The sequence below is a fragment of the Macaca fascicularis genome, chromosome 11 (genome assembly GCF_037993035.2).
Source record: "Macaca fascicularis isolate 582-1 chromosome 11, T2T-MFA8v1.1".
NCBI classification, from domain to species: Eukaryota; Metazoa; Chordata; class Mammalia; order Primates; family Cercopithecidae; genus Macaca; species Macaca fascicularis.
Window position 1 is genome coordinate 131,605,321 of NC_088385.1, and position 14,672 is coordinate 131,619,992.

At 57.5% G+C, this 14,672-nt stretch overlaps 1 protein-coding gene across 49 annotated transcripts in view; it reads right to left on the reverse strand.

Moving 5' to 3' along the window:
* NCOR2 (nuclear receptor corepressor 2) overlaps positions 1 to 14,672 on the reverse strand; it is a 242,182-nt gene that overhangs the window by 127,691 nt on the left and 99,819 nt on the right. For all 49 annotated transcript variants that reach the window (XM_074008352.1, XM_074008348.1, XM_074008346.1 and 46 more), the window contains 2 exons: positions 13,066 to 13,179; positions 4,805 to 4,861 (listed from right to left, as the gene is read on the reverse strand). In XM_074008352.1, the coding sequence (XP_073864453.1) occupies positions 4,805 to 4,861; positions 13,066 to 13,179 (171 nt within the window). The remainder of the gene's footprint in view (positions 1 to 4,804; positions 4,862 to 13,065; positions 13,180 to 14,672) is intronic.

The following is a 14,672-nucleotide window of genomic DNA, read 5'->3' on the forward strand; positions in this document are numbered from 1 at the left end:
CGCTGTAACCCAGGGCAACACGTTGGCTCCTTTATGTTCCCCACATGCCAATCAAATGCCGGCCAGGTGCAAGGGGACGTCACTTAAAGGTTCGGGTTTTGGAAACAGGCCCCAGTTTAAATGGTGGCTCCTCCCTCACTAGCTGTGAGCTTGGACAAGTGCCCTCAACACTCCGGCCTCAGTTTCCTCATCTGGAACATGAGTGTAGAACAAAGAGGACCTACTTCACGGAAATTTTGGATAGCCCAGAAAATTTCAGACTTGGTGAAATTTAGTGTTTGTCTTGTTTTGGTTTTAAAGATAGCAAACAGCCGAAGGGGGCCAGAAGGGGACTGGAAGCCCACCGCACACGACCCTGGGAGGGAGTGGTGGGCAGAGGGGACAGTGCTTCTGCGGCACAGGGCGGGAGCAGAAACACAGGACAGGCTCCCGGGGGCAGCAGGAGCCCGGTCAGCCTCCAACCCACCGAAGCCACAGGGGAGGGAGGCCACTTCCACTTTGTGGCCGCCTCCTCTGCCCCGTAGACAGGGACACAGCCCCTGCTTCTCAAGGCGGCCATCGGTGAGCGGCCCGCAAGGCGAAGGCCCCGAAGGACTGAGGATACTGCGTGCTGCCGCCTCTAAACAGGGGCTGCCCCCTGGGAGGCACTCACCAGTCACTCCCCGAGGCCACTGAACCCCAGGAGCCCAGGGGAGGCTCTGGGCCCAGAGCTGCTCGAATGCTGTGTGTCGCCATGGCAACAGGCTGAGGACAGCCATCTTGGAAAGCCCAGAAGGGGGTTGGGGGAGGGAGGGACAGTGACATGTCCTGGCAGATGCATTGCTGAGGGGACACAGGGCCCGAGGGGACTCCCCAGCACCCCCCTCACCCTCTGCAGAGGGGGCTGCACAAAGGCCTGGCGGCTCCCCAGCCCAGGCTAGGCGGGGTCCCCACATGGGGCCATGAGACACCTCCACAGCCACAGGCTGGGGGCATGGCTGGCCCCTGTCCCTCACCCCCAGGCCTTATCCTCCCGGGAGAAATGACCCCTGGGGGGACACATGCCAGTGAGGACATCAAGGCCCAGATGAGTGTGGAGCCTGGGGTGGCACCCAGGAGGCCCCAGGGTCTAGCTCTCTCTTGCTCAGCCTCCGTCTCCTCTAAAATGAGAGGCGCAGCCACTCAGAGGGCAGAAAGAGGGCAAAGGGGAGCAGGTGCCAGACGCAGGGCTTAGGCAAAGATGAGGCACAGTGGTGACTAAGAAAGCCAGCAGGGGCCAGGGAGGAGGCGGCCCCCCTCGGGCTTTGAGCCAGGCAGCAGGGCCACCAGGAAGAGCCACAGTCCCAGGCGGCCTGAGCTGGCAATAAATGAAGCGTCAGCCCCAGCCCTCAACCCGCTGGTGACACCAGCTTCTTAAAATAACGCCTTGGAACAGGAAGGAAGCAATGACTCAAAGCGGCAGAGAGGTCGGGGCTGCCGGGCGCGCCCTCCACCACCGCGCCTGCTCCCAGCCTGGCCCGGGCCCCACAGCTGGGCGGGAGGGGCCGTGCCCCACCATCTCAGAGCCCTAGACCCCTGGTTAGCACCTCTGCTGCTATTTTCATCCTTTCCAATGCAAATTCCTCCAGGGGGGCCACAGGGATCCATCCCTGCCGAGGGGAGGGGCGTTGGAACTGCAGCTTCTGATGGAAGACACCCTGGGAACTAGACTCTGTGACCACAGCCCCTGGGTCCTCAGGCCGTCCCTGGTCCGGGCTTCTGACACCTAGGTGGTAGACAGGCCCCTGCAGAGGGTGTACCACGGAGCTGCCTCTGCTTGGAGGATGCCTGTGGCCACTCGGGCCTGGCAGATCTGTGCAGAACTGGCCAGCCGCTCCCCCCGGGGCTCAGCACACCTCCCCACCTCATCTCTTGCTGTGTGGCCCGGCGCAAGGCACTCCCCTCGCTGAGCCTCATCCAGAAAATGGGATGGCAACAGCTCTGCGAGGCACCCTCCCTTTCCCCACTGACTGGCACCAAGCCAGGGGCCTTCAAGAGTCCAGACACTAGACCTTGGCCTCCTGTGCCATCAGCCCTTTGGAAGCCTCTGCTCTGAGATCCCCAAGCGGGAGACAACCCCATCCCCTTGTCTCCAAAGAACCAGAGAAGACTCACTGTGGGGCCCCTGGTTCCAAAGCTTCTGACACCAGCAGCTGCCCACCCCCATCCGCCCACAGACTCCCACGGACAGGGGCTTCCTCGCCGGTGTTCCTCAGGCCCTAAGACATGGGGGCCTCCAGGCCCTTTCCCCTAGGAAGCCCCCAGGGACCAATCAGGAAAGGGGAGCGGGAGGACCTGGAAGTCTGGAAATGGTTGGGAACTTCATCCAACCCTGCCATCCCCATTTGGCAAAAAAGGAGAAACCGAGGCAAGAGGCAGCTTACTGGTGGGGATGTAAAATGGTACGGCCACTTTGGAAAACAGTTGGACAGTTCCTCAAGGGGCTAAACATAGGGTTAACAGAGGATCTAGCAATTCCACGCCTAGGTACACACCCAGGAGAAATGAAGACGTACGTTCACATGGAAACGGCACACTAATGTTCACAGCAACTTTATTCACAATACCCCAAATATGCAAACAATCTCATGTCCACCAACTGACGAGTGGGTAAACAACACGTGACCTGCCCCTACAGTGAAAACATGATTCAGCCACAAAAAGGAATGAAGGACCAACCCACGCTCAACACAGATGAACCTCGAAAACATGATGCTGAGGGAGAGAAACCAGACACAAAGGACCACATATTGCAAGATTCCATTTATAGGAAATGTCCAGAATAGGCAAATCCATAGAGACAGAAGGGTTTCTTTTTGAGATGATGGAATGTTCTAAAATTGACCGTGGTGACAGTTGCACACATCTGTGAATACACTAAAACCCACTGAATTGTATGCTTTAAATGGGTGAATGGCATGCGTGCGAACTGTACTTCAATAAAGCTGTTTACAAAACAGAGAAACAAGCAAGCAGCAGCTGCTGGAAACTTCCCCAGAAATCACTTCCACGGTGAGAAGCACGACCCCAGGCCAGAGCTCGTCACCAGGTCGCCCAGGCCCAAGGATGTACCTGGAGGGGGCAGAGCCCTGAGGGGATGGGGGAGCCCGGCGAGGTGTCTGAGTCCAGCCAGGTGGGTGGCTGGGCCCTGCTTCTGAGCTGGAGGAGCCCTTGCCATCTCCTCCCTGCTTCTGCCTTCTGAGCGGGCCTGGGAGCCTGGGGCTTGCAGTTCCTGAGTGGCCTCAACAAACAGACCCCAGGCTTCAGGGAGCTCTCACTGTGCAAAACTGAGTGGCCTGCAGAAACTTCACGCGGAGTAGCTCATCACCAAATTGTTCACAACTACTGAGCGCTTCGTAGGGGCCAGGAGCTGCACTAGGTGAGCCTTTAACGGGCATCACTGCCTTTAACCCTGGGAAGACCCTGGAAGGAGGCCCCAGAGTGTCTGCCTGTCCGAGATGAGAGAGCACTGTGGTACTGGGAGGTCAGCCCCTTTCCTAAGGCCACTTGGCAAACACGCAGTGGAGTTGAGTTTAGATGGAAGCTCTGAAGGTGTCAGACTCGTTTCGTTTATGAGGCAGGGTCTCACTCTACTGCCCAGGCTAGAGTGCAGTGGTGTGATCATAGCTCACTGTAGCCTTGAACTCCTGGGCTCAAGCCATCCTCCTGCCTCAGCCTCCCAAGTAGCTGGGACGACAGGCGTGCATCACCACACCTGGTGAATTTTTTCATTTTTTGCAGAGACAAGATCTTGCTATTTTGCCCAGGGTGATCTCAAATTCCTGGCTTCATGCAATCCTCCTGCCTTGGCCTCCCATAGTGCTGGGATTACAGGTGTGAGCCACTACACATGGCCGAAAGCGTAAGACTTTACCTGCACCCTGGGCGCACTCACACGCACACCCTAGCCCACCATGCACACAGACTCTCCCTCATCTGGCACACATGTGGGTAGCAGTATGCCTTCAGTGCCCACCACGGCCATCCATGCTGACCAGCTCAGTGCGCACACACGGCTGTGGGGCAGGCAGGGGCTGTGGCCCGTTCTCTGGGAGCTAGGGCTTCTGCATCCACCCATCCTCAGCCCAGGGACTCCAGGAGGCTTGGGGCTTGCTTTCCAGCTCTGCTGCTGACATGGCGTCTTTCCACAGCAAAAGGACACTAGTGACAGCCATCATCACCATCATCATCATCATCATCATCATCATCATCATAGCTAATGCCGAACACTTACTGTCTGCAAGGCAGGCGCCACACCTGATGTTGGACAAACATTAACACAGCTCCTCCTCACTGTAACCCAGTGGAATAGGTGCTGTTAGGATTCCCATTTTACAGATGAGGAAGCTGAAGCACGGAGAGTGTAACAAACCCGCTCAAGGTCACACCACCATGAAGCAGCGCACCTGGGAGTGGACCGAGATCGCGTGACCCAGAGAACCGGCTCTCCGCGCTCAGCTGGAGCAAACGCGCTGGTCTACAGGTGTGTGACTCTCCTCACAGCCCGAGTGGCCGGGCTTCACGGTGTGCACAGGAGTGCGCAGGTGGCCCCACAGGCACTTGCTGCCAAGACTCCCCACCCCCACTCAGCCCAGCCAGGCCCGCCCACCCGCTATCTGCCATCCTCTCATCAGGAAGGTGGATTTCCTGCCTCCTCCGCGGACGCCGCCTGGGCAGCGCTTGGCAATAGATGACTTCCTCCTCCACCGCACCCTCCCGCCTCCCTGCCCACCTCTCCAGCCACCCCCGCCCTCCCCGGAGCCCCCGACCCTGTACCCCAGCTCACCAGCTCCACCTGGGGCCCCAGGCCTTCCAGAATCCGATGTGCAGCTTCGGCCTTCTTCTGCAGGGTGATGGCGAAGAGGAGGAATTTTTTAAAAAAACAAAAAAACACAGATTATAAATAGAGGCTTCCCGGAGCAGCGGGCACCTGCCCAGCCCAGTCCAGCATGCTGATCCTCAGTACGGGGGAGGGAGGCCTGGGGCCCTCTCCAGGCCCTCCCCTGGCTGGAAAAAAACACAGAGGGGCCTCAATACCCCCACAGCGGCCCCAGCAAGCCCGCCAAGTTTCGATTTTAGCAAATGCGCCAGGTCCACCGAAGCCTGCTCCCCGGCAGGCGCGCAGGCCTCGCTCCCCCAGGGCCCGGCGATGTGGGCACCGCTCCCCGCCAGCCCAGCCGACACTGCCAGCCCTGAGATGCCTTCCCTCGCCCTGGAAGCTGGTTGGGTTGTCTACAATTACCTCAGAGCTAGTGCAGCCAGCGAGGGAAGGAGGAGGAGGAGGAGGAGGAGGAGGGAGGGTGAGATAGAGGCGCTCAGAGATACCCTTTCTAGGATTCTTGTGTTTCACAATCATGTGATTATTTCTGGGCTGCCCTGGGGCCTCCCCGCCTCCTCCCCACTCACAAGTGGGGACTTATTAGGAAAACAGGAACATGTGGTGCAGGGCTCGGCGGCCGCTCCGTCAATAGGCTGGACCTCTGGGCCCCCACCCCGGCCCTCGGCGTGAAGGCAGACGTTGTGCCTCGGCCAGGCCCGCCAGCCCCTAGCCTGGGACCACCAGGGTCCGATCAGAGGAGGCCTGGAGGATGGCCCAGGCCAGCCAGGTACAGGGAGGTGGGGGGTGGAGGGGCTCCTGAAGGTGGCTTCCTGGGGCTTGTGACGGAGGGCAGGGGCAGAATTTGGGTGGGTTTGGGCGCCCCCTGCACAAGGCTAAACTGCGTGTGTGCTGGCAAATGGGTGTTCACAGGCTGGCACGTGGGCGAGCCCCTGCTGTGACTCAGCTGCACTGGGGCAGCCACCCAGTATTTGGCAATGACTAGGCGGACAGGCCCCAGAAGTCACCATCACCATACTGAAACTGTCCCCAGTGACCCCAAACCCAGATTGGCCAAAAGTAGGTGACCCCGAGTCCTGGGAAACGTGGCTGCCAACAAAAACTTGACGCAGCCTTTGCCAAGATCTCCTCGCAGGGCGGAGGGGCCCAGGCTCCCCAGCTGCAGCAAAGAGGGGAGGGCATGGCGGGTCAGCATCACTCCCATTCCCCAGCCCTCGGAGAAAGACCTATGTAGGTGGGCTCAAGCCGGAACCTAGAGCTGCCTCTGCCTAGAGCCCAGGGCCTGGACCACCAAGAGCAGAGCTATGCTCTCGGCCACCTTCACGCTGAGCCGAAACCCCGAGACCTGCAGCCTCAAGGTGCGGCTGGGGGCTGGAACAGCAGGGGAGAACTATTACAGCAGTGATCAGTTCCCCAAGCACCTGCCATGAGCCGACCGTCAGGCACACGCTGTGTTCTTAACATTTCAATCACGCATAAGCACCACGGGAGGCACACGCAGGAGTAGCCCCATTTCACAGATGGTGAAACTGAGGCACAGAAACAAAACACAGGGAAGAAGCCCTTCTTACGACCTCCGGGATCCACGGACAGAGGAAGCCAAGGGCCAGGTCCCACGCAGGGCCACCCCTCGGCTTGGGACTAGTATTTCCGGTGGATGGGGGGAGTATTTCCGGTGGATGGGGGGAGACATCACCCTTGGGACTAGTATTTCCGGTGGATGGGGGGAGACATCACCCTGAGAGTCACTGTCCCAGCCACACCCTCGAAGCAGGAAAGAGTCTGCCCTGGGGTACTGAGGATGGGAGAACCTCATCCCCATACTCAGGACTGGGTATGGGGTGGCATGGGGGCAGGGCAGCTTCCAAACGCTGGGACCGGTGGAGAGACAGGGAATGAATGAGACCTGGCGCCTGCCTGGAATAAACCCAAACAACAGCTGTTGGTTAAGAGCAGTGACAGCAGATTAGTATGCTCAGGCGGAGAAAGGTATGTATGAAAGTGTCTTGACTCAGCCTCCCCTCCCCAGAGAGGCCTTCCCTGACCCCCCACAGCAGGGTGGCCCACCTCCCTCGACCACTGTTTTCCCCACCTGGCTGTCTTCACAGCACATGTGGTCAGGGGTAAGGGTCTGCAGCCCACTGTTTATCCTACTGGCCATGTCCCCCTGACGAGGACTCTATGAGGAGCAAGGCACCTGCTCTGTTCTCTGCTGCACCCACAGTGCCTGGAACAGCGTCTGGCTCAGAGTGGATGCTCAGGAATGGTCTAAATACCTGGAAATGGGGTCGGCTGGCTCCCTTGCTCAGGCTGGCTCCCTCACTCAGGCTGTCTCTGGGGCAAAGCATTCTTGTACCCACAGGCTCTCTGGTCCCAGCCCAGAACCCTGTCCTCTTTCCACGTTGCTGCAGCTGGCCCAGTGCCTCCCCGCCTCTCCACCAGGACCAGAAGAGGCCAGCGCCAGCCACCGAGCTGCTATCGTCCAGCAGGGCTCAGCACAGGATTGAGGGCAGCAGTCACTTTCTCCAGGGCCATGGGGGAAGCAGTCCACATCCCGGACACGCCTGGCCTTTCCAAGGACACAGAGGCCTCTCTGCCTCCTCCACAGAGGTGGCCGAGACGGCAGGCCCTGTCTCCCTGCTCTCCAAGCCACAACCAGGATTGCCAAGCCTCCCAGTAACCTGTTTCTGGGTGCAAGGGCTGCCCCATTTTACAGATGGGGAAACTGAGGCTCAGAGAGGACACTTGGATAGGAGGTCACCAATCCACACAGTTCTAGGCAAAATCCCAAACCCTTCCCACCTGAACCTCTCCCACGTAGAACATTCCCCAACCCCAATATTCCCATGGCTCATATCTGTACCTCTCCTTGGCCCCCTTGGGGGCCACCTCCTGACACTGGCTCCCTGGCTGCCCTTGGTCCTGGCAAACAGCAACTGCTCCAACAGGAGCTCCTGTCTGCATCTTCCCCATGCAGGCACAAAGCCCAGCTTGCAGGGGACACCAGGACACACTTGGTAGAGCTGAACCAACTCCACCCAAGGGTGGCAAAACTCAGGGACTGCTCCGGCCCAGAGGAGGCTTCATGCTGGGCTGACACCTGCCAGTGGGAGGCTGGAATTCAGGGGACTCAGCCCCACCCTGGGTGAGAAGGGAAACAGGCCTTTCTCAATCCCACTGAAACCCGACTGCCCCCACGCATGTCCTCCCATGTTCCTGGCCTTGCGGGGGCCGAGTTCTCTGCTCTGATGGTGGCAGGTGGGGCTGATGCTGCAGGGGAGGTGGCCAAGCCTGAGAGAAGCCACTGCCCAAGCTCACCTGGCTCAGAGAGGAGAGGAGAACCTAGGGACTCAAGCCAGTGAGGGGCCCTGTTCGCCGTGCTGTCCACCCACTGTAGGGGCTTTCACCAGGCAACTGGGGATCACTCAAGCAATGGCACCCCTGCAGGGACTCTGGGTCTGTGTGGCCAGACCTCCCATGCCCAAAACGCCTAGGAGCTGCGCTGGGGCACACAAGTCTTTAGTCATCTATGCAGACAGGTGCACGGGAGTACCAGACCCACGTGACCAAGTGCACATGCCGAGATCTAGGAATGCGCAAAGACATACACACACGTCCACACACGTCAAGGCGGACACACATACTCACACACGTGCACCCAAGTGAACACATGATGTAACCACACCCGCCCCACACACGCCATCTCACGCACATCCATCTCTACACACATGCACACAGCCTAATGTGTACCCGTGTGAGCACATGCTTATGCATACAGGTGCAGAGATACATGAATACCTACATACACGCCTCACACGTGCCAATTCGTGGATGCATGTGTTCACACATGTGCACACAGCACCCATAGTTACACATGCACACATACACACACACACCCACGTGTGTATGCATGGATGTGTAAGTGCACAGATAACCACAGACCTCACATGCTGACGCATACACACTTACACATATGTGCACATAGCCATCCAGAGGTCCACACACATGCACATATGCACGCATACACATACACAGGTGTGCTGTATCAATGCACAAATCACCACATGCTCGTCCCACACAAGCCAACTCTCACTCTAAGTATTCACATACAAGTATGCACAGTCATCCAAAGGCACACATGTATGCTCACCCATGTGTATCCAACACACATAGCACACATGCATCCATCTGTATATGCACATGTGTACCCACAGGCACATAAACCACACACGCATCCATATGCGGCTCTCCTCTAGGACAGAGAAACAGACCAGACACTGACCACTCCCTCGCCTCTCCCCTGCCTGGAAGCCCCATCCTAGCCCCTTCTCTGCCACACTGGCCTCCTCGTCTGCAGATTGCGGGCAGCACCTACTCACCCAAGAAGCCCCGAGCCCCTAGTCCTGCACTCAAGCTCCTCCGCTGGCTGCAGCAGTGCCTCAGGGCAGCGGCCTACCCTGAGCTTCAGCTTCCTCATCCTCACACAGAGCCCCATGCCCGTGAGCCCTGCGCAGAGCCCTCCCAGGGTATGTGACGAGCAGGAACAGTGGCAGGTCAAAGGACACATGCAGCAGCCCCACAGGGCTGAAACGGACAATCTGAAAGAACCCCTGGACCCTGGGGGCAGTTTTGATGACCAGGTGGCTGGGCATGGAGGCCAGAGGTGGGGGCCTGGCACAGGATGCTGGGGCCACAGGATGGGGTCTGAAGCACTGCTCTGAAAATCTTGAATCAGGGGTCTGATGCTGGGCCCGACAGACAAGCATGAGGAGTGCCAAACCCCCCAAAAGACTCTCCTGAATGCTTCACGTTCACGGTGACTGTGGATGGTATTATTCGTCTTTGCCCTGCTCCGTCCCGATCACACGTGCACACACTGAGTCCTAATCACATCATAGAAACACCTTCCTTTTAAGATGCTTAAACTCAAAGACAAGGACCCGAGTTTTCTGCTGATTTCCGCATTACTCAGCAACTGGGGTTGCTGCTTCCATCAATCCTGCCTCCTCCTCACCTTGTGAGTAAGCTGTAGACATCTCCATTGGAAGCAGCCTTCTGCCTTTCCCCAGTCAACCTAGCTCAAGGCCCATTTCCCCTATGAAGCCCACTCTGCCTGTTCCGTCCTGAATTCCTGCAGTACCAGCAACCTGCGCTACACAAATGCCCCTTCTGCATCCACACGTTGCTAGTGCTGCCTGTGTGTGTGTCCTGTCCAGATCCCAAGTGTGTGCTTTGTCCCGGAACCAACAGGCTCCTACCTCATGCCCACCACCTTTGAAGATCAAAGGAGACGCCAGTCCCGTCTCTGGGACTTGGCCTGTGCCATGTCCCTCACCCGAATGCCCTCCTTCCAGCCCACCCGCTGCCTCCAAGAAGCCTTTCCCAGCGCTCACTTCCAGGTCATGCTTCTGCCCTCCTGGGCCCAGGCCACCCCGTCTGCTCCTGCTCTCAGGCTGCAGCCACCCTGCCGGCTGCCCTGCCATCTGTGCACACCTGCCTGGCCCCGGCCCCCGCCCACGCAGGCAGCTCCCGCGAGGCGGGGAGGTGGGAAAAGCCTTGCTCAGCGGGTGCCTCACCAATGTGCTCTGAATGGATAATGAGCCAGACTCCAGCACTCAGAACTGCCAGGCGGGCCCTGCCCGGCGGGGAAGCTGCATTTTCCGGCTGGCTCGGCGTTTAGAGACAGACCCTTGTCCTCCATCCCTCCAGGAACCAGCAGGGAAGGAAGGCAGATTAAAATTTAATCCTACTGATCCCCCAAGAGGCGGTAAGTCCAGGCTGCTCCTGCCAAAGGCGGCTGGGGGCCTCCCGCACACCAGGCTGCAGACTTTGGAGGCTCAGAGGCTCAGCCCAGGTGGAGGGTCCCCACCAGCCCCCACGCCCCCAAACCAGAGGCCTCTTCCACGGGCCAGAGCTGGCCACTCGCCTCCATCTCCCCTCCCCTTCTGCCACCTGAACATTTGCACAATTATTTAATGTGCATCTGCTGTGTGGTGAGCACCGTTTTAGGTGCTGGAGATACCACTGGAAATAAAAGTGGGCAGGAATAAAATCCCTGCCCTCACAGAGTTTCCATTCATAATAAACAGAATAAATAAGTAAACTAGAAATCACGTCCCATGAGGACAAGGCTAAGGAGAATCAGGAGCCACAAAGGAGGAAAATGGGTATAATCCTGAAAACCCTTTTTCGTGAGAGAAGGGTTTTCAGTATTAAGTAGAGGGTTGAAACAGGTCTTGCTGAGAAGGAGCCACTTGAGCAAAGATGGAAGTGACAGTATGAGCCCTGCAAGGAGAGGAGTACCAGGTAGAGGCCAAGGCACTGCAGCAATGTACTCAGCCACTGACTTGGCCTCCACAGCTGCTGAAGAGAACCGTGCCTGCTCTCCACCAAGGATCAGAGACGGCAGGCAGAGGTGACACTCTCAGGAGCCCTGTCCATGTCCCCTCCACTTCGGGCTCCTGGAGCAACCTCAATCTTGGCTCCAAGTCCCAGGCTCAAAGCTCACTTGCTCTGCAGTCTCAGGGAGGTCTCCTTCCCTCTCTGAGCTTTGGTTTCTTGATGAGCAAAATGGAGAGAATAATAGTAGTTCTACTAAATGCAAATACTGTTCTATTAAATGTACAAGGTAAACAATCACAAGAAGAAATGAGAGCTACGATAATGACAATTAATAGCATCAGCTGGCATTTCTTTGGTGCCAGGCACTGTCTGTCCTAAGGGCACTAGGAAATCAGCCCCTTTAATCCCCACACCAACTATACTAGGTGATGCCATCGTTGTCATTGTTTTAAAGCCGTGAAGCATGAGGCACAGGGAGGTTTAAGTAAAACATTCCAGGGTCACAGAGCCAGGAAGTGGGAGAAATGGGATTTGAACCCAAGATGCCTGGCTGAAGGATGTGTGGCCCCTGGGCTCTCTTATGACTGTTACTAGCGGTACTTGAGGTGAGGGGCCACGGTGTGGGAGAGTGACCCAGGCACACAGTTCCCAGGCCCCAAACAGGCTTGTCTCATTCTGCATGACATTGCTGTTTCTAGAGGTGGAGGCGTAGCCAAACTGGTTGATCAAGTAGTTCCCTGTCTCAGGCTGCTACTGCAGGCACCCACCAGACTCCAGAGACCTCCCCACCCCCACCTCAACTCTGAGCACTGATTGGCCAAGGAAGATATTACGGAAGAGGCAGCTGGGAAGGGTGGCTGGGGCTACAGGCAGGAGGGGAACCAGAGAAGCCAAGGCCAGGAGAGGAGTTTCCGCATCTGTCACGCTTCACAAGGACCAGTCCCTCTCTGGGCCTCAGTTTCCTCATCCAGAAAATAAGGGAGGGGATCAACATCCACAGATCCTGAGTACATTTAGAAAAAGTCGATTGTAAATCATCAAAGCCCAGCTAGTAGTGGCTTGCCTGGGACGACGGGGAGCTTACCACCTCACCAGACACAAGGTTCCACGTTCGGGGTGCACAGACCCCTACGGTCCAGCCCCTGGAGACATGGCTCTGGGTACCCCAAGCCCCTCCACCAAGACCAGACCCCCTATAGCTGCCCCCAGTGGGATCTCCATGGGCCTCCACAGCCTGCTACAGACTCTGTTTCAATCATCTCAAAGGCCCCTTCGAGGGCCCAGTGTCAGTGGAAGCTGGTGCTGAGAACTCAGGCCCTGTGGTCTGACAGCCCACAGGTTCAAATCCAGGTCCAATGCTTCCTAGCTGTGTGACTCTAGACAAGTCACTTAACCTCTCTGGGCCTCAGGAAAATGGAAACGACGTCTGCACGTGCAGTTCCAGGACTGACGGGAGGAGCTGCTCCATGAAAGCTCACTGCTGTGGTCATAACGTCATTATCTTTTGTCTTAAAGGGATTTCTTCTGCACGAGTGCCTGAAGTGGCAGCCCCTTACCCTGGGCCATCAGCTGGACCCTGGTGCTATCCTAGAGCCCAAAGCCTCCGTTTTGTGTTGCATCCCGCTGGCTAGCCACGGTTCACACCCATCTGCGCGTCTGAGCAGAACAGCCCAGAGGCCACACCAGGATGGCTTTCCACCAGTCACCTTCCCCCACCCACTCATAAACCCTGCATCTCTCGGGGAGAGGGTGGCGAGGTCCCCTCCCCATTTTGCAGATGGGAACACTGAGGCCCTATTCATGGTGCCCCCTGTGAAGCACCTCATGGCCAACACCGGGGAGCAGCAGGCAGGGGCGGGGACGCATACCCGGTTCTCGTCGTAGATGATCTGCACCAGGCTGCGGTGCTTTGACTCGATGGGCGGCGGTGACACGGGCTTCTCAGGCTCGGGCGGCTTGGCAGCCTCCTCCTCCAGCTGTTGCTGTGGGAAGAGGCAGAGCGTGAGGGGTGAGCACCCCGGTGGGCGGAAGGAGGGCTGCAGCTCCCAGGGCGTGGGGAGGCCCCCTTGCAGCCCGGGCCGCGGCCGTGCACAGGAAGTCAGGCTGCTACCCATTTCCTGTGAGTCACCCCAGGGACTCCGTACCCGGGAGAGGCCCCAGCTCCCGGGCCAGCTGCAACCTCCAAGCTCCGAAGCCAGGTTCAAATCCTGCCTTCGTGACTTGCCAGCTAGGGAAGCACAGCCGAGCAGCCTCACCCCGCTAGGCCTCAGTTTCCCCCTCTGTAAACAGGGCTGATTGCCGTGCCACCATTCTGACCATGGTGAGAACTCAATGAGTTACACAGGCAGGCGCAGCCAGGCCTGCTATGAGCCGGCATTACTACCCGTTACGGTTCCTACAGGCAGCATCAGTGCTAGGAGAAGCTGCGCAGACTCCGCAGCTGCACTGGCTAGACCAGAGCCAGTCCTACTGGCTCCCACTCCTACTTACTGCTAGCCTTGAGAAGCTCCTGGACCTCTCTGAGCCTTCCCTTCCTCTTCTGGAAAATGGGGATAAAAGTTACTACCCTAGGGGGCCGGTGTGAGGGTGAAATGAGCTGATGATATGTGCAAAGCACTTGGCACCTGACACACAGGCAGCACTCCACCCACAGAGCTCCTCATCACCCTCATCATCCTCACCCTCATCACCCTCATCATCCTCATCTTTATCACCCCATCATCCTCATCCTCATCACCCTCATCATCCTCATCCCCCTCATTATCCTCATCCTCATCCCCCCATCATCCTCATCCTCATCATCTTCATCATCCTCATCACCCCCATCGTCATCATCCTCATCCTCATCACCCCCATCATCCTCATCCTCATCATCCTCATCCTCATCACCCCCATCATCCTCATCCTCATCACTCCATCATCTTCATCCTCATCACCCCCATCATCCTCATCCTCATCACCCCCATCATCGTCATCATCATCCTCATCCTCATCACCCTCATCATCCTCATCCTCATCACCCTCATCATCGTCATCACCCCATCATCCTCATCCTCATCACCCTCATCATCGTCATCACCCCATCATCCTCATCCTCATCACCCCCATCATCATCATCCTCATCATCCTCATTCTCATCACCCTCATCATCCTCATCCTCATCACCCCCATCATCATCATCATCCTCATCATCCTCTTCCTCATCACCTCATCATCCTCATCACTCTCATCATCCTCATCCTCATCCTCATCACCCCCATCACCCTTATCTTCATCACCCCCATCATCCTCATCACTCTCATCATCCTCATCCTCATCACCCCCATCACCCTCATCCTCCTCACCCCCATCATCCTCATCCTCATCACCCCCATCATCCTCATCCTCATCTGTCCATGTACCAAACACCCTCCTCCTAACACCATTGGAAAGAGCATCCCATCATGCTGCCATCTGCTTCATAGCAAGAGGGAGG